Raw genomic sequence first — 25,275 nt, 5'->3', positions numbered from 1 at the left:
CTAATGTGAAGCATAGTTTCAGTTTCAATCGATATTTGTATTATCCAAATTGCGTGCTACCTGTAAATAATATAATTATGATTGATTTCTTCGTTGCTTTGTGGCTAAGACGGAATGTGGACGCCATTGAACCTCACGCGCACACATTCTGGGGGCCTAAATAATCGGCCCTAAGGCCAAATATTTATAATGACCCCGCAACGGTGATAATGGCATGAAAAACTGTACAAATGTGTTACTTTATATAGTAAGGTATGTATTATCTAAAACCTCAATCACGTCTGAAATTGAAATTTTGTATACCTCGCAATTAATGTTGCTATATATTTCCTTGTATGAGACGTTAAATAAATGACGTATTTATATATAATACTATATTAGGTACCCCTATATACCTTAATTCGTGTCAATATCGGATAAAAAAGGGTACATGTATGGAGATACATGTATTTAAAGTGGGAACCCCATGACCGATTTCTAAATCAGAGACGCCGTAATTGGCGATATGTGTGATATGGCGATATATTCGGCGATATATATGGCGATATAATACCCTTTGCCGACTCTGGGACGGGGCGCCTCTTGTACCTTTTTCACTAACCCAATACACGATGAAGTCTACAGGAGACGATTCCAACACGAGAAAGGTGCCCGGTCGGACGCATGGAAATGCAGTGCCGTCTATGAGCAGTAATAAAATGACATGGATGTTATTCAGTTTAACGCGAAACTACTTTATAGTTTGAAGTGAGACCATACGACGATGGGAAGTGTTTGTTGTCGTAAACGAATGCAGTATACCACTGGCAAGGTGCTAAAATTACCCATTAAACATAGCAAACCACTGACCATAAACATACATCCTTTTTGAGCGACAGGAACATACAAAGTGGATAAAAAACACTGAACACAACTGATCGTAAAGGCTTAGTGCATTTTATTGTTCAAGGAGATAACCGTTGTTAACTAGCTAAAACTAAAAACTCATCGCAGGGTGTGCCTGTCCTATAAAATAGTGGAGGGATTTCTACGCTTTTATATAAACGATATATATTAAATTTCAGTGCAATTTGCTATCAATTTGAACTTTTTATGTAGTCATGCGTAAAATAATTATATTATGTAAGTTCTTGTCGACTATGTACCTTGTGTAGTCTGAATAAATCTATTTTGTTTTGTAAAAAAATTAAGTTAAAAGAACAGCTGTAGAAAACAGGATTTACAGTACATAATGCAGCCATTTTATATTATGTTAATGTAGATTTAGCATTTTGGTACATCGACAAAACAAGAAATCAAAGGTATATTATAAAATAACACGTTTTCTGACACTAAAGACTGCCTATATATTTTAAAGAGTCTTCAAAATTATATTAAATATAGTAAACATCTTAATTCAATATATGATGAAGTGGCATAACACGTCTCTATAACACACGATTAGTTTCTGTGTATGCTAAAGATGTAATTCTCATGATTTCTGTACTTTCACTGCTCATACAGGGATTCTTGTCTAGGTTCATGGCATCTACTCAGTATATGGAAGTCCGTTTGGTTGTCACAAATGGGGCAGGCGGGAGTAGGGGTTAGCCGGGTTATTACGCCCTACCTCATCGATCCCATCAGTCGATTATATGAGACACGTTCTGAGCAATCGATTATATGAGACGCGTTCTGAGAAAACGGGACTTAATGCATGTGCGAAAAGTGTCATCCCAGATTAGCCTGTGCAGTCCGCACAGGCTAATCAGGGACGACACTTTCCGCCTTAACTGGATTTTTGCGTACAAAAAACTTCATTTAAACGAAAAATACCATAACAGTGGAAAGTGTCGTCTCTGATTAGCCTGTGCGGACTGCACAGGCTAATCAGGGATGACACTTTACGCACATGCATTAAGTCCCGTTTTCTCAGAACGCGTCTCTATTATATATTATCAATATGGATTGGGATTTTTTTCCAATAGCGTTTTGGGGCAAATACATTCATGAAATAATGAGTCATATATAAAACATCTAGGGGGCATGTGTGTCGTAAGGTGGATCGAAGAAGGTAGGGTGCCAAGGCGGGGTGGGGATACCGCTGGCTGTGCTCCACTTAAAAACACGACATCACTCCAACATTAACACAAATATGCATTATAAGTATTTATAATTAATTAATAACAGGCTGGAACTTTATCGTTTGCAATTTATTGCGCGGCGGTCACATTACATGTGCATGTGCGATCCCTTGCACGACGGTTACATTACATTCACGTGTATGTGAGAGCATGGAACGACAACTCTGCTTGGAGATTGGTGCATATGCGATCATGGAACGACAACTCTGCTAGGAGATTGTAATGTTACATAACGTGTTACTTCATTTGATTACAATAAATAAGGCGGTGTTGCTGGTGCTGGGACACATTGCGGCTTCAGAAAAGAGGTATTTCATTAGGCATGTAAACCTATCTATCACAACTTTAAAAATAAAATAGTTATTCATGCAATAAATAATAGTTTCAATATTCCAACTTCTAGCTATACGACCCTCTGGGTCACTTACGATTGATTTACTCATGTATCTCGCCAATGTTAATCTTGCACTGAGCTTTATGGATGAATATATGTAAGGGCCGTTACAAAGAATTAATAAGTTCCCGTTCTCGAAGCGATTGTAATCGATTGAAGTCACAATAAACTCGTGCAAAACGTGCACGAACAAAGCCGAATACAAAGATATAAAACCACCCAAGCGTTTATTGGACGCTATTTTCATCCACTTAAATGTTGTCGAGCTATATAATGATGTATAAAATACTCATAAAAAGATTCACCAAGAATATACACATAATGATAATCATACCGTAGTAAAACAGATCAACATTATTTGCCGCTAATTCTACTTATGCCGTTCTTAGCAATTTTCTTGTATTTTCTTCGCTTGCCTTTTCAGCAGACACACGATTTTCACTCCGTCTTAATTATATGAATGGACAATAAACATTCCCATTATTTAAAAAAGTTCTATTTATTCCACTTGCTAGTTCGTTCTTTGTTATGGTCCTTTATTGGAACATACATAACACAATAAAGAGCGTTCTATTTGAGCCGCGTTCTGAGAAAACTGGGCATTAAAACGATATCTAATAAAAACACCATTCTAAACTGCACACTAATTGCGTAGTAATTGTGTAAAAACGATTTAAGGAAAGGCGGCCTTGTATACATATATGACGATGCAACAAAGAATGTTTAAAGTTAATAAAGACAAGAAGATGAAGTTTTTTTTTACCTAGGCTTGATTGTAAAACATCGATAATTGTTTCACAAGCGACGCAGCCTGTCATGTATAATTTTAACACTTTACAAAATAATGTAGATAATAGGTGGGCACTATATCGTCGGCTTACTACCTTAAAAGGCTGTGGTTGAAAATAAATTCAAATTTATAAATTAAAATCAATTATATTTCAATTATTGTATTGAAATTCAATTGAATACTTGTACTCGTTAAGCAGGTTGAAAGCCCTCTTTTACGGTGACAAGTTTATGACGATGTCGAGTGATAATAAAGAAACGTATAAGCACAATTAATTACCTACTTGGCTATGTTTATAATTATTGAGAATATAGCTTCTGAAAAGGAGCTTCAACCCACCGTTATTATGGTACTTACTTCCCCTGTTTATTTCACCCAATGTCATAATTTATTTTAAAAAAGCGACATTTTAAGCTATGGTTGCCAGAACCAGTGAGAATATAATTTAAATTACAAATAATGACGACAAATAAATATTGTTCACTATGGAATATGCATTATTTGTCAAAATTTCATTTCACCAATTAGCTACTTCATCGATTATTCCTTTTCGGCATCATTTGACTCTTTTCGGGTGCAAAATATATACAATATGCATATGAAAAGTATAATATTTATTTATGTACTGTTTGGTAATTCAATTTCATAATTTCGCAGGTTATTCAATATCTACTTGTAAAGATCCAAATGTATGTAGTTGACGAATTTGAGTCAGTCAGTCAGAACCCAGAACTGTTCCTGTTACAAAGATTCCAATTTCTTTCTTATAAAATGGACAGAATATAAAAGTAAACTGTGTAAATATTGGTATTGTATTTTAATAAATATGGCAAATCTAGCTTTCAAATAAATAAATAAATATTATAACTTATGTACTTGATACAAATGTTCATACAATATACTGAACAAGTGCATAATGTGAACACGTTCTAAAACACATAATAGCCTTTACCATGCATAAATGAGAGACACACATACAATGAGTCGTGTTCTGAGAAAACTGGGCTTAATGGAATAATGCATGTACGTAAAGTGTCATCCCAGATTAGCCTGTGGAGTCCGCACAGGCTAATCAGGGACACCACTTTCCGCTTTTATGACATTTTTCGTTTAAAAATCCAATTTAGGAAAACTGCACAGGCTAATCTGGGACGACACTTTACGCACATATTTTATGCCCAGTTTTCTCAGAACGCTGCTCAAATAGTCAACCAACTCAACAAAGATTATATGTTTGTGCATGCACTCCAAAAGCTTTGTTATTAAATATGGACTCACTATCACTTATGAAAGCATACAACTATAAACTTAAAGCAATAAAAACAAACAACTCTTTTATTAGATCATGGACTTTTTCCACCACCGTTATTCAGTGCTCCTAAAAAAAGATAAACATGTATTATTAGACAAATATTATCAGTACATGAAATTTTAAGGTTTTCAAATCCATTGTCTTCTTTCATGCTACCAAGTAACATTTTACTTGGCAAAGTTTTCAGGGAAATGGTTGATGTTACATTTAAGAATTTCAAGTGATCTGTTGGGATCGTTGTAACAACCAAGGAAGGTAACTCTAGTGATTGATCAGGGGAAGGAACTGTTGTATCCTCTCAGTAGATATTTACAGCATGTGTCTCCTTATTTAAGCAACTTCTCTTTCTTCTTGTTTTGCCTCAGTGGCCAGCTAGAAGTTTCACCTAAAAATAAAACATAACCTTAAAGGAGCCTTTTCACGCTTTGGTAAATTGACAAAATTAAAAGAAGTTGTTTCAGATTCGCAAATTTTCGTTTTAGTTATGATATTTGTGAGGAAACAGTAATACTGAACATTTGCCATGCTCTTAAATAGCCATTAAATGCATTTTTTTATGATTTTAAAACCTGAAAATTATAAAGCGTTGCAACGCGGAACAATTAAATAATTTGGAGAGTTCTGTTGTTGTCGTTTTATTTCGTGAAACTATGAGGATTGCTTATAAAACGTATAAAATACACCCTTCTTTGTATGAGCACGGATGGCCGAGGGGTCTAAATGGTACATTTTTACTCCATGACCTAAGGGGTCAGTGGTTCAAGTCCTGTTGAGGCTTATTGTTTTTCTTTTTTCTAAATTTTATTCGGGATTTTTTATTGAAGCTTTTTAGATAAAATGTTTTCAGTTATAAATATAAAGCATTTAATGAAAAAAATTAACGCATGCCAAAATCTGTGAAAAGGCCCCTTTAACTAACTGCCAAACTTGTATAGAGTTTTTAGCATCACTTTGAAGTCAAGTGTATTTTTTCAACAAATATTTCACCCCATCCCCCTGATTTCAGGCCAGCCAGTATTAACCTATGAGGCACCTTGACTGATGAAAATCTTAACTCCTTACTCTTTACTGGTATGCCAGGCGCTTAGCAGAAAGGCCATCGGTAACCTGTTGATTTCACTAACTGCTGGGTGACAAAAGGCCATGTGAAAACACCAAATGTCCCACACGATAGGCAAACACCCTTATCACTAGGCCAAGGAAACAATGTATTCTAGTTTCTAGTTTATATACACTTAAATATAAAATTCTTTGTTCTCAAAAGTTCTGTTAATAAGGTATCATGCATATGCGCCTGATGAGGGTCTCAAACCTATCTTATCAATTTGAAGCTGTATGGACGAAAGTAAGTCTTTAACGAGGGTCTCAAACCTACCTTATCTATTCGAAGCTGTGCGCACGAAAGTAAGTCTTTAATGAAAGTCTCAAACCTACCTTGTCATTTTGAAGCTGTACGGACAATAGTAAGTCTTTAACGAGAGTCTCAAACCTACCTTGTTTATTTGAAGCTGTACAGATGCAAGTAAGTCTTTAACGAGAGTCTCAAACCTACCTTGTCTATTTGAAGCTGTACAGATGCAAGTTAGTCTTTAACGAGAGTCTCAAACCTACCTTGTCTATTTGAAGCTGTACAGACGCAAGTAAGTCTTTAACGAGGGTCTCAAACCTACCTTGTCTATTTGAAGCTGTACAGATGATTGTGAGTCTTTAACAAGGGTCTCAAACCTACCTTGTCTATTTGAAGCTGTACAGATGCAAGTAAGTCTTTAACAAGGGTCTCAAACCTACCTTGTCTTTTTGAAGCTGTACAGATGATTGTGAGTCTTTCACAAGGGTCTCAAACCTACCTTGGTCGATAAATATATATGACAGGTCGCTGTGGTGTAATGGATATGGTGTCTGCAAAACGGGTTCGATCCCAACTGTGGGAGGGTTCTTTAGATCTCCCCTAAAGACACCAAGCACTGGTTCAAGGCCCAGGAAACGGACTCTAAAGCGTTTCAATCAGCTTGAGGCTTTCGATGCGATCGAGCTGAAATAAATAGGTTATTAAATTATACTTACCTTGTCTATTTGAAGCTGTACAGATGATAGAGAGTCTTTAACGAGGTTCAGTCGGTTGGTTTCCTCCTTTGACTGTATCTCTATCTCATCACACTTTCTCTCGTAATCCATCCGATGACTGGCCAGCTGTTGTAGCTGTTGTTGAAGCTTTGAGATTTCAGCTTCCTGAAATTTGTTTTTTCAAAAATGCTTCTTGAAATAAGTGTGTTGCTTCTTCATATGGATTTTTCACCGTTTTCAACAATATTTTAATCATATCAAAGTTGAAGTGTTTATGGCTTTTGGCATCTACATGTACTGTTCTTACAGGTCAGATTGTCTAACTCTTTCCACCAAAGCAAAATATATATATTTATTATATATATTTATCCCATTTCTTATTATAATTTTTGATACTAACAAAAAAAGCTAAAAATTAAATTCCATAGCTAAAATATATTTGTTTAACCACTTATTAAATTAAAAATGAATATTAAGCAAAAAACTACTTTGCATAATGAAAATTAATATCAAATCAATTGTAACATATGACATGTCAGTACATATATTTACACAATTTCGGCAAAATTTAATAAAGGCAATCCCCATTTGTAGCATAGTATGACTTCCAAAAAAGGTCAGAAAATAGGTTAGGTGTTTTAGGCCTGTATTCACCGACCAATTCTTCGACTTAAGTCTAAAAATAAAGAGTATTCTTAAAAACTGTAATGTGTGAAAATTACTTGAAAGTCTAGTCTAATAGGGCAGTCAACACCAATAATTATAACATTCATTGTCAATAAAAATATTTCTTATAATTTAAGAACCATTTTTTTTATCATACATATGCTAACTCTGAGGTATTTTTTGGATCTATTCTGTATTCTTAAGTCTAAGAATGGTTGGTGAATTCGGGTCCAGAAACAAAAATCATACCACAGTCTTTTCCTTGCTTTCAATGCTGTACACCTGTTTCCGTTCACGCTTCAACTGATGAGAGAGATCGTCTATTACGGACGTGATATTCTCTGCTTCCTCCTTAAGAATATCTCGTCTTGTTAGGAGATTCTGGTATTCTTCTTCGTAGTTCTTTTTCGGTACCGTGCGAATGGCTGAAATTAGGTGAAATTTATAGAAAATTATAGAAAATTACAAATTAATTTGTTGTGGTTGTTGAAATCGTAGTTTTTTTTGTGTTTCCAATACATGGTTGAGAATTGTAATGTTCAATTTTTGAAAATAGTGATTAATTTTCATTAATTATTTTATGAGTGCTGAAACCATGGACATATAAACTATACATACATATATATATAAGTAAGTGTGTTGATGTTTATCCTTATATTATGAAACATCATAATGTATTTCACTTTAACACTGAAAATATTTTCTTTTAATTGAATTACATAACATTTTTGCAGTAGAGGTTTTTGTGGACATAACCTCAGAACAAAGTAAGACAACTGCAATTAAATTGCAAAATCAATAAGTAGAAGTTACTTCCCTTATAAATTGTTCAATACTAGAATACAAGATACATTACTGGGAATCTTTTTGAATTTTATTATGAAAACAAAAGTTATTCAAAAAATATTTTAATAACATGTACTATGGTTCAAATTATTTCTCTAAATAGGAATGTACATGTAAAAATATGAAAATGTGCCACAGAACCCATACATTTTTTTCTTGCTGACATTTTCAAATGTTCAACAAGGGCTGTTTGTAAAACATGCATGCTTCCCATATGGGCTGTCAGTTGCAGTGGCAGCCATTGTGTGAATACGTTGACCTTGACCTTTGACCTAGTGACCTGAAAATCAATACGGGTCATCTGCCAGTCATGATCAATGTACCTATGAAGTTTCATGATCCTAGGCCTATTTATTCTTGAGTTATCATCAGGAAACCATTTTAATGTTTCGAGTCACTGTGACCTTGACCTTTGACCTAGTGACCTGAAAATCAATAGGGGTCATCTGCCAGTCATGATCAATCTTCCTATGAAGTTTCATGATCCTAGGCGTAAGCATTCTTGAGTTATCATCCGGAAACCACTTTACTGTTTCGAGTCACTGTGACCTTGACCTTTGACCTAGTGACCTGAAAATCAATAGGGGTCATCTGCCAGTCATGATCAATGTACCTATGAAGTTTCATGATCCTAGGCGTAAGCATTCTTGAGTTATAATCCGGAAACCATTTTACTGTTTTAAGTCAGTGTTACCTTGACCTTTGACCTAGTGACCTGAAAATCAATAGAGGTCATTTGCAAGTCATGATCAATGTACCTATGAAGTTTCATGATCCTAGGCATAAGCATTCTTGAGTTATCATCCGGAAACCATTTTACTGTTTCGAGTCACTGTGACCTTGACCTTTGACCTAGTGACCTGAAAATCAATAGGGTTCATCTGCCAGTCATGATCAATGTACCTATGAAGTTTCATGATCCTAGGCGTAAGCATTCTTGAGTTATAATCCGGAAACCATTTTACTGTTTCGAGTCAATGTTACCTTGACCTTTGACCTAGTGACCTGAAAATCATTAGGGGTCATTTGCCAGTCATGATCAATGTACCTATGAAGTTTCATGATGGGCGTAAGCATTCTTGAGTTATCATCCGGAAACCATTTTACTATTTCGAGTCACTGTGACCTTGACCTTTGACCTAGTGACCTGAAAATCAATAGGGGTCATCTGCCAGTCATGATCAATGTACCTTTGAAGTTTCATGATCCTAGGCCTAAGCATTCATGAGTTATCCGGAAACCATTTTACTATTTCGAGTCACTGTGACCTTGACCTTTGACCTAGTGACCTGAAAATCAATAGAGGTCATCTGCCGGTCATGATCAATGTACCTATGAAGTTTAATTATCCTAGGCCTAAGCGTTCTTGAGTTATCATCCAGAAACCATCTGGTGGACGGACGGACCGACCGACCGACATAAAAGGGGGGCATAAATATTCCATAAAGAAAACCAAAACATGACATTGTGTTGAAAGACACAAATACAATTCAGTCAAAACTACCTTTTCATAGGAGTATTAAATAGTTAATTGCTGTGTCATAATTCAGTTGGTGCAGTGCTAGACTATAAATCTGAGGACTGCGGAATCGATCACCGGCCCAGAAAAGTAACTTGTGTGGGGATAGGCCATTAGATTGTTTCTACAGCCATTGTCTCCCTACTTTGGTTTCAAGTACGGCGATTGCCAGTAACTGACAAAAGGATATTCATTTATTATTGTTCAATCAGCTAATCCTGGAAAGATTGAGTTTGTAAACGGACTGCTGTGATATAAAGGAAATAGTGTTGAAAACTGCAAAAATACAACTACAAAACCCCCAAAGAAACATGAGAACTGCACATTTGACACCTAGATTAAATTACCAGTCCTAGAATTTTTTCACTTTGGATACCCAGATTATTTTTTCCCCCTTTATATTTTATGATAAGAATCGTTTCATGTTTTTAACAACTACCGGTATAAAATATCCCCGACTTACATGTAAAGGTTTTCTGTCTGTGTTTCTGTTTAGTGTGAAAGGTTTCTTATTACTACCAGTACAAATAAACCAACTTCTTGCAAGCACTGGTTTTCTGTCTGTGTGTATGTTTAGTGTCAAAGATGTGACTTACATGTACTAGTTTTCTGTCTGCTTGTCTATTTAGTTTGAAAGTTGTGACTTACATGTACTGGTTTTCTGTCTATGTTAGTTTAATGTAAATGTGACTTACATGTACTGGTTTTCTGTCTGTGTGTCAGTTAAGTGTGACAATTATGACTTACATGTACTGGTTTTCTGTCTGCATGTCTATTTAGTGTGAAAGTTGTGACTTAAATGAACTTGTTTTTTGTCTGTGTGTCTGTTTAGTGTGAAAGTTGTGACTTTCATGCACTGGTTTTCTTTCTGTGTGTCTGTTTAGTGCGAAAGTTGTGACTTACATGTACTGGTTTTCTGTCTGTGTGTATGTTTATTGTGAAAGTTTTGACTTACATGTACTGGTTTTCTATCTGTGTGTCTGTGTAGTGTGAAATGTGTGACTTATATGTACTGGTTTTCTGTATGTGTGTCTGTTTAGTGTGAAAGTTGTGACTTACATGTACTGGTTTTATTTCTATGTGTCTGTTTAGTGTGAAAGGTGTGACTTACATGCACTGGTTTTCTGTCTGTGTGTCTCATAAGTGTGAATGTTGTGACTCACGTGTACTGGTTTTCTGTCTGTGTGTCTGTTAAGTGTGAAAGGTGTAACTTACATGTACTGGTTTTCTGTCTGTGTGTCTGTTAAGTGTGAAAGTTGTGACTTACGTCTACTGGTTTTCTGTCTGTGTGTCTGTTAAGTGTGAAAGTTGTGACTTACATGTACTGGTTTTCTGTCTGTTAAGTGTGAAAGTTGTGACTTACCTGTACTGGTTTTCTTTCTGTGTATCTGCTAAGTGTGAAAGGTTTGACTTACATGCAATGATCTTCTGTCTGTGTGTCTGTTAAGTGTGAAAGGTGTGACTTACATGCAATGGTTTTCTGTCTGTGTGTTGTTTAGTGTGGAAGTTGGTGATGATCTGTTGCAGCATGATGTTCTGGGTAGTGGACTGCACGGCACAGCCGCACATTGCGCAATACTTGGTGCGCTGACTGCAACTCGTGCACAGGGTGTGGCCGCACGGGATGAGCAGCATGGCGCTGAAACTGGGGGGCATCTGGAAAATAATACCAGCCTTGTTCCTAAAAATCTGGGCTAAATGCATGTGAATAAAGTGTTGTCCCTGATTAGCCTGTGCAGTCTGCTTTCTTGGAATTTTTCGCTTTAAGGAAGTCTCCTCTAAACAAAAATCAAGTTAAGGCAGAAATTGTCAACAGTAATTAGCCTGTGCACACTGCATAGGCTTACCTGGAATGACACTTAACACATATGCATTTAGCATGGTTTTCCTAGGTCAAGGTTCATTGAGTTACAATAGACACAATCTGGGTCTGATAATCTATTGCTAAAAAATATTTGTTAACAAAAATAAGTTCACACGCTGTTAACCCACGCATTTAGATTTAATAACAATTATGAGCAACTTTAATCAAATAATTTTTTTACTTATTATTTTCATCAGCTGATATAGATTCGAATGACAGTGTTTAATTATAATTATTAATATATAAAAAATATATGTATTGCACTAAAAAAATGTTATGGCTGTAAGGGAGATTAACTGTTAACATTGTTAAATACTAAGCCTCATGTTGTTGAAAACCGGATATATCAATACCCCGGTAATCCTAATTTCTCATACAGTAGCAATGTTTGTCCACATTCATTTTTTTCAAGGGAGTAAACTGTAAAATAATTGTATTTTCTGCAGAAATGTTAAACAATTGTGAAAGGCAACCCACTGTTTCTGCCTTTTAATTGATTGAATTATCTTTCAAACAACATGTACCAGTTCATCTCATGTCATTGCCATAAATAAGCAGTCAAATTCAAGTCAACAAACATGTATTGCCAATGTTTCAATCTCACAAATCTCAAATCAAAATGTGGAAAACATTGAAATACAAATGACATTATATTTTGGCATCGTTTAACTCAACCTTAAGCATACATTACTTACTTTAAATTGATTCTATGTATAATTTGAGCATTTGTTTTATTAGATAGATGACATAGGAAGTTAATGTAATATTCTTTAGATCTATATTTACAAAATGTAATTCTAATCCAGAAGGAACATTAATGTATTTATCATAATTGTACTTCAATTTACTCATGCATAACGGTTAAAATCGGGTTAATTTTGTTGACCTTAGCTGCATATATGATGTAATACTATTTTGTTGTATTTGGCTGTTAGGTAACAACAAATCTCTCAGACTTAGCTGCAAATACAATGCAACATCAACATAAAACCGTTATTTAAGACACAAATAATAAATGCTACACTTAAACTAAAACCAATTTTAAACACCCTTAAACTATGCTGCACCTAAACTCACCATTAGTTTTTGACAAGTAGGGCAAACATCGCTGGCAAGGCTGTTCTCACTAACATCAGCCTCTTTGGACGGGGAACTCTTCATGGCCACACAACTTGCTGCATTTGATACGTTATTGAAGTCCCCATTTGAGTATTTGGTGGAGAGCTTCAAATCCCCATTCACTCTCGCTATAATATCGTCGGCTCGCGAGTCAAAATCTTCAGGGGGGAGAAGTGTGGCCGCAGTGATCTCACCTGTTTCATCTTCGCTGTTAAAACCGGGGTCAGTCGACTGTGACCTAACACTTAGTGGATAAAGCACTTTGGGTTTAACACCGTTAGCAACTCGCAAGCCATTTTCCCGAATTGAGCCATCATTATAATTAGCGCCTGTACACAGTTTTGTTTGCACCGGAATTAACTGCCCTACTATGCTCTTTGAGTTCATCTACATGGTCTTCCATTTCATCATCTTCGTTATCTGGTTCCTGAGACACTTTAGCTTTTAACCAGATTTGAAACTTTGCCTTGGATTTATTCGTGGCTAGAATTCCTTCAATGGAACTTTCATCCCTGCTTTTGATAAATGTCTTTCCGTCGTGGTATTCTGGCTTCTCTCTGGACAATGATGTGGTTTCTTTTTGAAATGGAAAACATGCATGACAGAGATAATTAATAGTGCATTACTTTATTTGAAATATTGTGATTTTTTGGTCTTATGGTTTTGTAAAAGAATTTCTCCTTTTTTCTCCCTTTTATAACGGTGACCACAACAAAATACTTTCTGATCTGCTATTGTTTAACAGTTTAATTTCCATGCTTTAAGATAATAAACATCACCATGTGCTGTTTAAAAATGTTTTAAAATCATGAAGAAAACTAAAGTACGCTTTTGTATTAAATATTGGAATAGTTCATCATCATCACCATCATCATCATCATCATCATCATCATCATCATCATCATCATCATCATCATCATCATCATCATCATCATCATCATCATCATCATCATCATCATCATCACCACCACCACCACCACCACCACCACCACCAATAATAAGGATTGTTTTTACAGTTATGCCTTCATTGCTAAGTAACATTTCTTACAAGAATTTATTAATTGTATATCGCAAAGTGTGTGGAAAAAAGTTATTAATAAAACATATATAACAGAATGAACATCAAATTACAGAGTGATTAGCATATGATACATATACAACAGAGTGTGCAACCAGAAAAAAACAAAACATATCACAATGTTCTGCTAAAGTAATCGATAACATATCACTGAGTATGCAGAAAAAGTACTAGTAATCAATAACATATCACTACGTATGCTGCAAAAGTTATCGATAACGTATCACTGAGTATGCTGAACAAGTAATCAATAACATATTACTGAGTACCCCTATGCTGAAAAGTAATCTATAACATATCACTGAGTATGCTGCAAAAGTAATCGATAACATATCACTGAGTATGCTGTAAAAGTAATCGATAACATATCACTGAGTATGCTGTAAAAGTAATCGATAACATATCACTGAGTATGCTGTAAAAGTAATCGATAACATATCACTGAGTATGCTGTAAAAGTCATCGATAACATATCACTGAGTATGCTGTAAAAGTAATCGATAACATATCACTGAGTATGCTGTAAAAGTAATCGATATATATCACTAAGTATGCTGTAAAAGACATCGATAACATATCACTAAGTATGCTGTAAAAGTCATCGATAACATATCACTAAGTATGCTGTAAAACTAATCAATAGCATATCACTAAGTATGCTGCAAGAGTCATCGATAACATATCACTGAGTATGCTGTAAAAGTAATCTATAAGGTGGCAATATACAGTTTTTTTTAATCTCGGCCAATCTCATACACAAGCAGGAGTTAACCACTGTCCAAAACCTGGTTATCTTGCATATCTGAAAATAAACCAAGCACATTTCCAGAATGGTAGAGGGTGTGCCATCTGAAAAATCAGTAACATTCAAATCAAATGAGTTGGGGCAAAATGCTATAGTATTATGTCAAATCAAAACATCAAAATTATGTGTGTTTCCGAGCCTTTTAAAGCCAGTTTCAACAACAAACTGCCACTTTCCTGCGGAAGCAAGGTGCCTGGAGACCATGTTTTTACATTGGTAACTTACCAAGTACTAAACAGCAATGGAGAAAATTGGGGGACAAAGGATTAGATTTTTTGTAATAGTTCAATGTCCGTACGCCCTTTCAAATTTCCAACAGAAATACTGACCGGAGCCAGCATTACACCTGTTTTCGAATTGCATTAATTCTACTTCCTGTATGCAGCTATAGTTACAAAAATGTTTTGGTAACTTACAAACATCCAAGAAAAATCACCACAACTCAAACCTGACATTCATTATTATTTAGACACTCAAAATGGTGCTTACTTGAGCATTGTTCTCTTTATTTTGAAATTTGACAGGGGCCAATGCGCATTGGTGGCTAAAAAGTGTGGTGTGCAGCCTTAAGGGCCAGCATAGTCTTAGAAACTGCTGAAAATGACTTGTTTTCTTAAAATTTGGACAAAAAAAAGCAAATATAATACATTTGTAACCAATACTGAAGGCTTGTCTGTTATTTATAAAGCGTTTAATCCAACCCCTGTTTTCTCTTTTTTTCTATGCCATTTTCTGGGTTACTGTAGAAGTCATGGTAATGAAAAGCTACCTCACAGAAACATATTGCAACAACAAGGGCTGTTTGTAAAACATGCATGCCCCCCATATGGGCTGTCCGTTGTAGTGGCAGCCATTGTGTGAATACGGTTTTTGTCACTGTGACCTTGACCTTTGACCTAGTGACCTGAAAATCAATAGGGGTCATCTGCAAGTCACGATCAATGTACCTATGAAGTGTCATGATCCTAGGCAAAAGCGTTCTTGAGTTATCATCCGAAAATCATTTTACTATTTCGGGTCACCGTGACCTTGACCTTTGACCTTGTGACCTCAAAATCAATAGGGGTCATCTGCAAGTCATGATCAATCTACCTATGAAGTTTCATGATCCTAGGCGTATGCGTTCTTGAGTTATCATCCGAAAACCATTTTACTATTTCGGGTCACCGTGACCTTGACCTTTGACCTAGTGACCTCAAAATCAATAGGGGTCATCTGCGTTATGATCAATCTACCGATGAAGTTTCATGATCCTAGGCGTATGCATTCTTGAGTTATCATCCGGGAACCATTTTACTATTTCGGGTGACCGTGACCTTGACCTTTGACCTAGTGACTTCAAAATCAATAGGGGTCATCTGCAAGTCATGATCAATCTACCCATGAAGTTTCATGATCCAAGGTGTATGCGTTCTTGAGTTGTCATTCAAAAACCATTTTACTATTTCGGGTCACCGTGACCTTGACCTTTGACCTAGTGACCTCAAAATCAATAGGGGTCATCTGCGAGTCATGATCAATGTACCTATGAAGTTTCATGATCCTAGGCCCAAGCGTTCTTGAGTTATCGTCTGACAACCACCTGGTGGACGGACCGACCGACAGACCGACCGACATGAGCAAAGCAATATACCCCCTCTTCTTCGGAGGGGGGCATAATAAAATGAAGTCTTAATCACATTGAAATGATAAATGGTAGTGCAGGTGACTAGGTAAGCCTCTAAATCATAACTTTATCAAAGAAGCAACACAAAAAAACACAGTTTTGGGCCAATAAATACTTTATGTTGCTAATTATTTTACGTCTCTCCTAATAAATGCACATGTTTTTGCTTAAAATAATAAAAATATAAATAAATTGCATGCTTAGCATGAGCTTGAAAGGCAAGTTAGGCATTTGGACCTTTAATCTGTTGTAAAAACACAACATTAAAGGCCCCAGTGTACTAATCCCTTAAACAAACACATGCAAGGGAGGTAACCCAATCATAGCATAAATAACTGGGGCTGACATATTGAGGAAATAGCCCTGCGATAACACTAACAACTGCCTAAAAAATGACATCTGACATAAATATTAGCCCAAATATCTTGGAAACAGAAAATTAAAACTTCTAGTAAGCTCAGATTATTGTAAAAAGGCATACAATAAAGTGAGGCATTTACCAGAGTCACTTCTTCACAATAACTTCTTATTTACATATAAATAACCTCAGTTGAATTGCGCACAATGGCCAAAAGTAATTCAAGGCGCAGTTATAGATTAAATAAAGCACGCAAGGCATTTTGGTTTAGACCAGGAAACACATTCCAACAAACAGGCCAAAATTTACCTAGTCCCACTGAAGATATCGCTGTTCCATCAGTACCTGCAATGGAGCGTCTTTGTGCTGAAATGGCTGTTGACGTACTTCACGCTTCTTCTTCAGAGACTACCTTGCCTTACAAGCTACGACCAAAATCTGAAATAAAAGACATTCCAGACTGCACTAGTGTTGATGAGAATGTCATTGTCAATATGCAGTGCTTTAGAAACATTATACAACAGGTACATAAGCAAAACTGCAAGAATTCACTGTTTTCCGTGAGTGTTGTGCACCGACGTGGACTAGCTATTTCTATTTGTGCGGAATGCAGGGGCTACCATTATAAGTCCACACCAATGGAGCTATCAATACAATAAAGAAACCTAGGGGACCAGGTGCTGGTGTCCTAAATAAAATGATTTTGCTGCCAGTGATGAAATCCAAAATGGGGATGGCTGATGTGTCACTGGTGTTGTCATGCTTGAACATCAAGCCTCCAAGGGACTCACTTATGCAAAAGAAAATGAACTTGATGTCTGACAAGGCAACAACAGTCAACGAAGACGAAATATGTAATAACCAGCATTATGTCAGTCGCATTCTAACACTGTCAGGAAAAGACAACTCTGCTGATGTTCAGTTTGACACATCGTTTTCATGCAGACCGCAAGGTGGTGCAGAAAAAGCAAAGCAGAGTTTTGCTCCTCTTATCGAGCACAATACGTCAAAGAAATTTGTCCTGGCAGCATCAATTTCCAGCAAATTTTGCAAGAAAAAAGCCTGCACACATGATTATTGCTCAAAAACACTGGCTACAGACCAATCGATATCGTCAACTGAACGAAGTTCCCTACACACTAACCTGAACAGTGTCCTGAAGCGACGCGTTTTGAATATTCGATCTGTGACGACAGACGCAAGCAGTCAAGTGGCGAAAGCTCTGAGAGACTACAATACAGAGAATAAAACAAACATGAAACATTACCATTGTTTTATTCACAAACTCAGAACTTTGGAGAAAAAAAATAGGAATATCAACTTAAATTCAAAACTTAAGGCTGGGCAAAACAAGGCAATTTTCCTGAAATCACTTGCAAGTGGAATTTGTACCCGTGCCCGCATGGAGCTGACAAACCTTAAATTCATAAGAAGTAATGAGGCCGAGTTCATTGAGCGTAGCACAAAAGCTCTTGAAAACATAGTTCCCTGTTTCGCGGACTCACATGTTGCATGTTCTAAGCAATCGACTGTCTGCCAACATCATCTTGTACACTACGGAAAGTACAGTGTTAAACATCTACCCTACGGACAACACCTAACCCTGTCAAAAGACGATCAAACTACCCTTAAAGATGCCATCATGAACACATTCAACACAGAAACTTTAAGATCAGTTAAAGAACTTTACAGCACAAATCAATGCGAAAGCATGCACTCGACAATTTTCAATTACGCTCCAAAGTTAACATGCTGGACGCGAAACTTCTCAGGACTATGCCAATAAGCAACACATTTGCGAACACTGGGTCGAGGACGGGCTACATTGATACTAGCAAGGGTTGTTGGCATTAATGTGAAGAAAAACTCACAAATGTACATGAATTTGAATCGAATCACCCAAAAAAGCCAGTATCATTCGAGGCGAACGAAGTCGCAAGCATACAAACAATCTCGATACTTCATACGGAAAGGTGTATCAAATCGACCGCTGTTACAGGAGTCCCTGTACTCGTGTAAGCCGTCCACTTCAAGCCAGGACCATTCATATGGCATTAAATACTAAATGTGTTATTAAATGCCTTTACATTTGCCGGGAACAATGTTAACAAGATGTTTATGTGCCAGGGAACAACAGTGTTAACAAGATTGTAATGTGCAATAGGCCCTAAACAGTACTAAATGCTGCAGAACGGCCATTTTGACTCATTATTTTGATTGTATTTTTATATTGTTTACTGTATTCTTGACAGTATATGAAAATAAAGTTATTCTTCACCACAGAGTAGTAAATTTTCCAGCCTGGCTACAAATTTAACACATACTTTTAAACAGAGCTGTTTGAGAATTGCAGATATCGGTAAACATGATTTCGAATTACCTGCCTTGATTTACAATCAGTATTGGTCATACAATGGTGTTATGGGGCAAACACTCTGTTTAGAAACAAAACCTTAGGGATAAATAATTAAGCAAAAGCATATTTAATGGGTGTTTGATCATTTTCATAATTTGATGTTTTACCTTAATATACAGTTTTTTTAGTTTCGGCCAATCGCATACACAAGCAGGAGTTAACCACTGTCCGAAACCTGGTCACCTCGCATATCTGAAAATAAACCAAGCACATTTCCAGAATGGTTGAGGGTGTGCCATCTGAAAAATCAGTAACATTCAAATCAAATGAGTTGGGGCAAAATGCTTTAGTATTGATTATTTCAAATCAAAACATCAAAATTATGTGTGTTTCCAAGCCTTTTAAAGCCAGTTTCAACAACAAACTGCCACTTTCCTGCGGAAGCAAGGTGCCTGGAGACCATGTTTTACATTGGTAACTTACCAAGTACTAAACAGCAATGGAGAAAATTGGGGGTCAAATGATTACATTTTTTGTAATAGTTCAATGCCCGTATGCCCTTTCAAATTTCCAACAGAAATACTGACCGGAGCCAGCATTACACCTGTTTTCGAATTGCATTAATTCTACTTCCTGTATGCAGCTATAGTTACAATATACGGTATATATTATTATACCTATGTTTTGGTAACTAACAAACATCCAAGAAAAATCACTGCAACTCAAACCTGACATTCATTATTATTTAGACACTCAAAATGGTGCTTACTTGAGCATTGTTCTCTTTATTTTGAAATTTGACCGGGGCCAATGCGCATTGGTGGCTAAAAAGTGTGGTGTGCAGCCTAACATATCACTGAGTATGCTGCAAAAGTGTGTGTGTGGTCCCCTATGTAAAGGTTCCACTTCTGCTCTTTTGTAATTAAAACTTACCCGTTATTGATGTTACAGCATTTGGGGATGATGAACTGTTCTGGATTTCCGCTCTTTGCTTCATCCAGTTTTGTTGCCTCTGTTTCATTTCCTTCACCTAAATACTTATTAAAAATTTATGTCAAAAGTTGCTTATCCGCTATTTTCAGACAGGCAGAGGTGTAACAGAAGCAGGGTACATGTGTACAACCACTCTTAATTTGTCGCACATCAGAATTATAAATCTCAGAATATTGATAAGTTACTGCCAACATACACAAATATATAAATCCTATCTCTAACCCCACAATTACTGTAGAGGTGATCAATAATTGTTCATTCTTACAACTAAAACACATTTTTTTATACATTAATGCAAAAAATAAACAATTTCGATTATCAAGCATACATGACGACATGTTCAATTTCACAAGTGTTTATTAAATTTCGGAATAATAATTATAATTTCATTAATATAGTAATATGAAGGCGATATTACTGATAAAGCATAGAAACAATAGCATTTAAACTTAGGATATGACGAAACATGCTTTCTAGACATTACATGATGCAGGAACACAATTTGACAGGTCGCGAAATTATGCAAAATTTACCTGAATTACATTCCAGCCACACTGGATCCACTACCGTTGTTGTGAATACATCTCAAAAAGACCATAAGGATTGAAAACGTACTTATTGCCATTAGGAGTTCCATTTGCAATGTATAAATCATCCATGATTTCGAATTAGTTTTGCTTTCGTCGGTCATTGTTGCATATTTATGTACGCTAAGAATTCAACTTCAAAATGGCGTCCACAATTGTCGAAATTTTAGATTCTCATATAAGGTCGAATTTTTCCTGGTTTCTGATTGGCTGAATCTCGTATTGGCCGACCTTTTTCCGTATTGGCCGTGTTTTTTCCATATTGGTCGACTTTTTCTCGTATAAGGCGAGTTTCGAGCCTTATTGGCGAGGCTCAACTTGTATTGGGCGAACAAATTGAACACATTCTCGTCTAATATTATTAAGTTAATTAATAATAGTCTATATAAATCATTTGACCCTAGGGCGTGAACAGTTTTAAACCAGGGGCATCATTTGAAAAACTTGGTATAGGCACGATGCTAAACATAAAAAAGTTAACTCCAGAACCTGGCAGTTTCCGATATTTTATTTTAAATAAATATAATGTTTTAGCTATCGTGATCTATACATTCAGCGGACCGGAGCTATTTGAACAACTTTGAAAAAGGGTCATCCGATTACCATTTCCTGTGAACTTTTGTTAAAATCTGCTTACCGAATAAGGAGGAGTTGTCTTTGCATGAAAAGTTGACACAAGACGCACGAGGGACAAAAGGCAGTCCCAGAATACCTCAACCTTTGGATTGACCAGGTGAGATTAAACATTTTTCCGTGATACAAACGCGTTTACATACATAATGAGCGATAAGGTAAAACGGTTATTTGTGTGGTTCTAACATCTCTAAAAATAGGGTTGTAGGTCGGCTAAACTTGTAATTTTATTGGGCTTTTTATACGTTATTTATTGTCCACTTTTATAACATTGTTCGCAAACAGCAATCGTCTAAGCCTCTTGAATTAAACGTAAAAGTAAATTGAGCAAACATGATCAAATTAAGGAAATATTATCGAAAACTCAACCTAAAATTCGGATAAAAAGGTTCGGAACCAAAAAATTAGGGTATGTCGGATAAATGGAAATAATTAATTTTTTAAAGGCTAAGGAATAAGTACACTTAATTCAATGAAATACGTATAAATAGAGTTTCGAAAATCTTTCATAATGACAATTCGCATCGCACATGACCGGTGTAATAAATATTTGTTTATACTAAATGCTAACACATTTACATATTTTACTACGAACAGACATATATACATATTGTTATTTGATTGAGTAAATATGACGTGTATTCAGAACAAACGACAATATAAGTACTTTTTAACTGTATAACACATCGCTTAAAATAATGTCTTTGTTATTTAGAGTTAGATATGTTAATGTTTGGCTCTATTTTTTTTTATTTTCTGTTTCAGATTTGTATCAACATGGGCAATAATTCAGGTATGTCGAACTATAATTTAGCGTTCAAATATTAAATGAAATACAGGCTGTCATAATGATTTTGTATTCCCATCCCAAAAAACAAATTGTTGGAGGACACACACAACTCAATTTAAACCTACACACGACCTTTTATGGCACTACCTTAAGTGAATGAATTCGCAAATACTAAAAAGTATGAGCTTTTATTGAACTGACACACCTACACACGGCCTTTTTATGGCAATAATTTAAGCTCCAAAATATCCGTCTTGCGTCTGAACTACATTAGTATCAACTTTAAAACCCGTATTTAGAAACATAGTGTGTTTTTCTAATTAATCGAGTATTTTTAATTTTATTGAATTACTATTTTGCTTAAGAAATCAAGTTGACCCCTCCTCCCCCGCAACCAAATCAAAACGAGATCGAATACCTATTACACGTGTGCGCATGTTTTTATCGTTTTGATGTATATATAGGGTAAGGGGACAGAAACAAACGTGATAAACAGGATGCTGGTACAAGGCAAGGCTCTACGATACAAGCTGATGGAAGGACCGCAATACCAGATGATTCTACAAAAATGCCTGAACCCAGACCAAATAGCCGTAGGATCTTCCAGATCCAGCATTAGGACCGTCCCAGTCTAATCGCAAATAAAACTCTGACATTTTATAGATTAATGAATAAAATTACCTGTATCATGCACACGCACTCGGGATGAGCTGCCCCCCCCCTTAGCGGTAACGCCACTCTACCAAATGCTACAATAAGAAAACAAACAAGTTAGTCAATTTATAATATATATTATTACTTTTATTATATATATATATATATATATATATATATATATATATATATATATATATATATATATATATATATATATATATATATATATATATAATATTACATGTATATTGCACACGCACTCGGCATGAGCTTTAACCCCCCCCCCCCCCCCCCTTATATATATTCAGTGTATGTTGTAAACAAACCAAGCAAGTACAATTTAGTACTGTAATACGATATTGTAATTTTTTGCTGCTGACCTCTCAAAACCACTAGAAACCTTTTTTGTTTTCTTATTGTGTATCGCAAATGGACACTTTGAATGGTTTTGGGAGGGATTATGATAGGGAGTGTGGCGGATGGGTTTCCGCTAGGGGGAGCTTATGCCGAGTACCTGTGCTCTTAATGCGCATGTTACTTATTTCCATGGTATTCCTAATCAAAAATGAAATGTTTCCAAAAAAAAAATTGAGCAATTAAGAATTCTCAAAAATTCCAAGATCCCAACCATCAATCCTTTTTCCCATTTTTTTTATAACTATGTAATTACAAATTGTACTCTTACAATTATAAAGCAATACTTTTTTGGTAAGATAAATGAGATGTAACACGCAGAACAAAGAAAAAATAAGCATACACGTTTTGTTGTCCATTTTCAAAAACCTAGAAACAAATACCAATACTTAGTCATTAATACTTTAAAAATATATTTTCAAAAAATAAAGAGAAAAAAAGCAAACTTTGAGTTTGATGTTCCCTTCATCGTAACAATAGAAAACGATTGTAGTCTCACCGCACAAATTTAGAGTTTCACCTTCACTTGCATGGCTACCAAAGTTTGCAAAATGACAATGTAAAAACATGCTGCAGTTTAGATGTTTAGATGTTGCATTAACTTTTGATATGTATTGTTTTTAAATGCAACTAACATAAACTGCCTACACGTATGAATATGTAGTACATAGTTTGTAAAAGAAAGCAATCGAGTCCAAAATAGTTCATATTGCTCACTTCATATTGCTCAGTTCGTATTGCTCAGTTCGAATTGCTCAGTTCATATTGCTCGGTTCATATTGGTCAGTTCATATTGGTCAGTTCATATTGGTCAGTTCATATTGGTCAGTTCATATTGGTAAGTTCATATTGCTCAGTTCATATTGCTCAGTTCTTATTGCTCGGTTCATATTGCTCAGGTCATATTGCGTAGTTCAAATTGCTCTGTTCAAATTGCTGAGCTTATTTTGCTCAGTTCATATTTGTCAGTTCATATTGGTCAGTTCATATTGCTTAGTTCATAATGCTCAGTTCAAATTGATCAGTTCATATTGCTCAGTTCATATTGCTCAGTTCTTATTGCTCAGTTCATATTGCTCAGATCATATTGCTCAGTTCAAGCTGCTCGGTTCAAATTGATCAGTTCATATTGATCAGTTCATATTGCTCACTTCATATTGCTCACTTCATATTGCTCTGTTCTTATTGCTCAGTTCGAATTGCTCATTTCATATTGCTCAGTTCATATTGCTCAGTTCATATTGCTCTGTTCATATTGCTCAGTCAATATTGGTCAGTTCATATTGCTCAGCTCGAATTGCTCAGTTCATATTGCTCAGTTCATATTACTCAGATCATATTGCTCAGATCATATTGCTCAGTTTATATTGCTCTGTTCAAATTGCTCAGTTCATATTGCTCAGATCATATTGCTCAGTTCATATTGCCCTGTGCAAATTGCTCAGTTCATATTGCTTAGATCATATTGCTCAGTTCATATTGCTCTGTTCAAATTGCTCAGTTCATATTGCTCAGTTCTTATTGCTCAGTTCATATTGCTAAGTTCATATTGCTCTGTTCATATTGATCAGTTCATATTTATCACCTGAGCATTTATAATCAGAACTACATAGTATACATATAGAATAGTTCAAATGCGCAAACGTTTGTTGAAATATATGAACATGATGGATAGTTCATCATCAACGAATATCTTAACAAACAATATGTTTACATGGCACCTATACAGATCACACAAACCTTGGAATTTAAAATACATTATATATATAATGTATAAGGCAAGGGAAATTTTGACTTGGTGAAAATGGTATTATTAACACATGTTTGAAATCCTTTCCATGTCATTTAATGTATTTATTTAGTAAATTACAATAACTTGATATTTGAAATTGTCTTAAATTATCATAATGGTAAAAAAACGAATGGAAAAGTTTGTTGGACATGAGAATCGAACCATGGTAAAAGTGCATTTTTTAACGAAAATCGCGATTTATGTTCGGGATTTTATAATCTCGAAATTTCATTACGTGAATGTTCTGTGTTGTGCACGAAATGGTTACGATGACATCATGTACATTCAGGCGCTACATGTCCCACAATTTCATTTTCATGACACGGTCTAACGTTTTACCTATGCGTTTAGGGATTGTATCTAGCGTCGGTAACGTGCAATTACAGCACGGTCGCATGAACTTCGTAAATGAGCGTACTCATTTCCCATATTTATTATCTTGTAAAGTC

The 25,275-nt window shown here is 35.7% G+C and overlaps 2 protein-coding genes and 1 long non-coding RNA gene across 17 annotated transcripts in view; 1 reads left to right on the top strand and 2 right to left on the bottom strand.

The window, feature by feature from the left end:
* Positions 1–25,275, bottom strand: part of LOC127856501 (uncharacterized) — a 405,251-nt gene that overhangs the window by 268,060 nt on the left and 111,916 nt on the right. For 3 of the 8 annotated variants that reach the window (XR_008038074.1, XM_052392767.1, XM_052392772.1), the window contains exons 5-6: positions 7,599–7,774; positions 6,684–6,848 (exon numbers count right to left, since the gene is read on the bottom strand). Coding sequence is in view for 5 of the 8 variants with exons in the window: in XM_052392767.1 (XP_052248727.1) it covers positions 6,684–6,848; positions 7,599–7,774 (341 nt within the window). In the remaining 3 variants the exon portion in view is untranslated. Of the gene's footprint in view, positions 1–4,105; positions 5,005–6,683; positions 6,849–7,598; positions 7,775–25,275 lie in introns of those variants that run through there. The other 5 variants (XR_008038077.1, XR_008038075.1, XM_052392768.1 and 2 more) reach the window with 4 other exon arrangements.
* LOC127856496 (uncharacterized) overlaps positions 1–25,275 on the top strand; it is a 365,893-nt gene that overhangs the window by 307,498 nt on the left and 33,120 nt on the right. The gene's annotated exons all lie outside the window — the stretch shown is intronic.
* LOC127856532 (uncharacterized) lies at positions 19,153–20,648 on the bottom strand. Its single transcript, XR_008038099.1, has 3 exons — positions 20,487–20,648; positions 19,894–19,997; positions 19,153–19,212 (listed from the first exon to the last, which is right to left on the bottom strand). It is a non-coding gene; the product is annotated as an uncharacterized LOC127856532 (long non-coding RNA).

The sequence above is a fragment of the Dreissena polymorpha genome, chromosome 13 (assembly GCF_020536995.1).
Source record: "Dreissena polymorpha isolate Duluth1 chromosome 13, UMN_Dpol_1.0, whole genome shotgun sequence".
In the NCBI taxonomy this organism is placed as follows: Eukaryota; Metazoa; Mollusca; class Bivalvia; order Myida; family Dreissenidae; genus Dreissena; species Dreissena polymorpha.
This window is presented reverse-complemented; position numbering and strand designations above follow the sequence as displayed.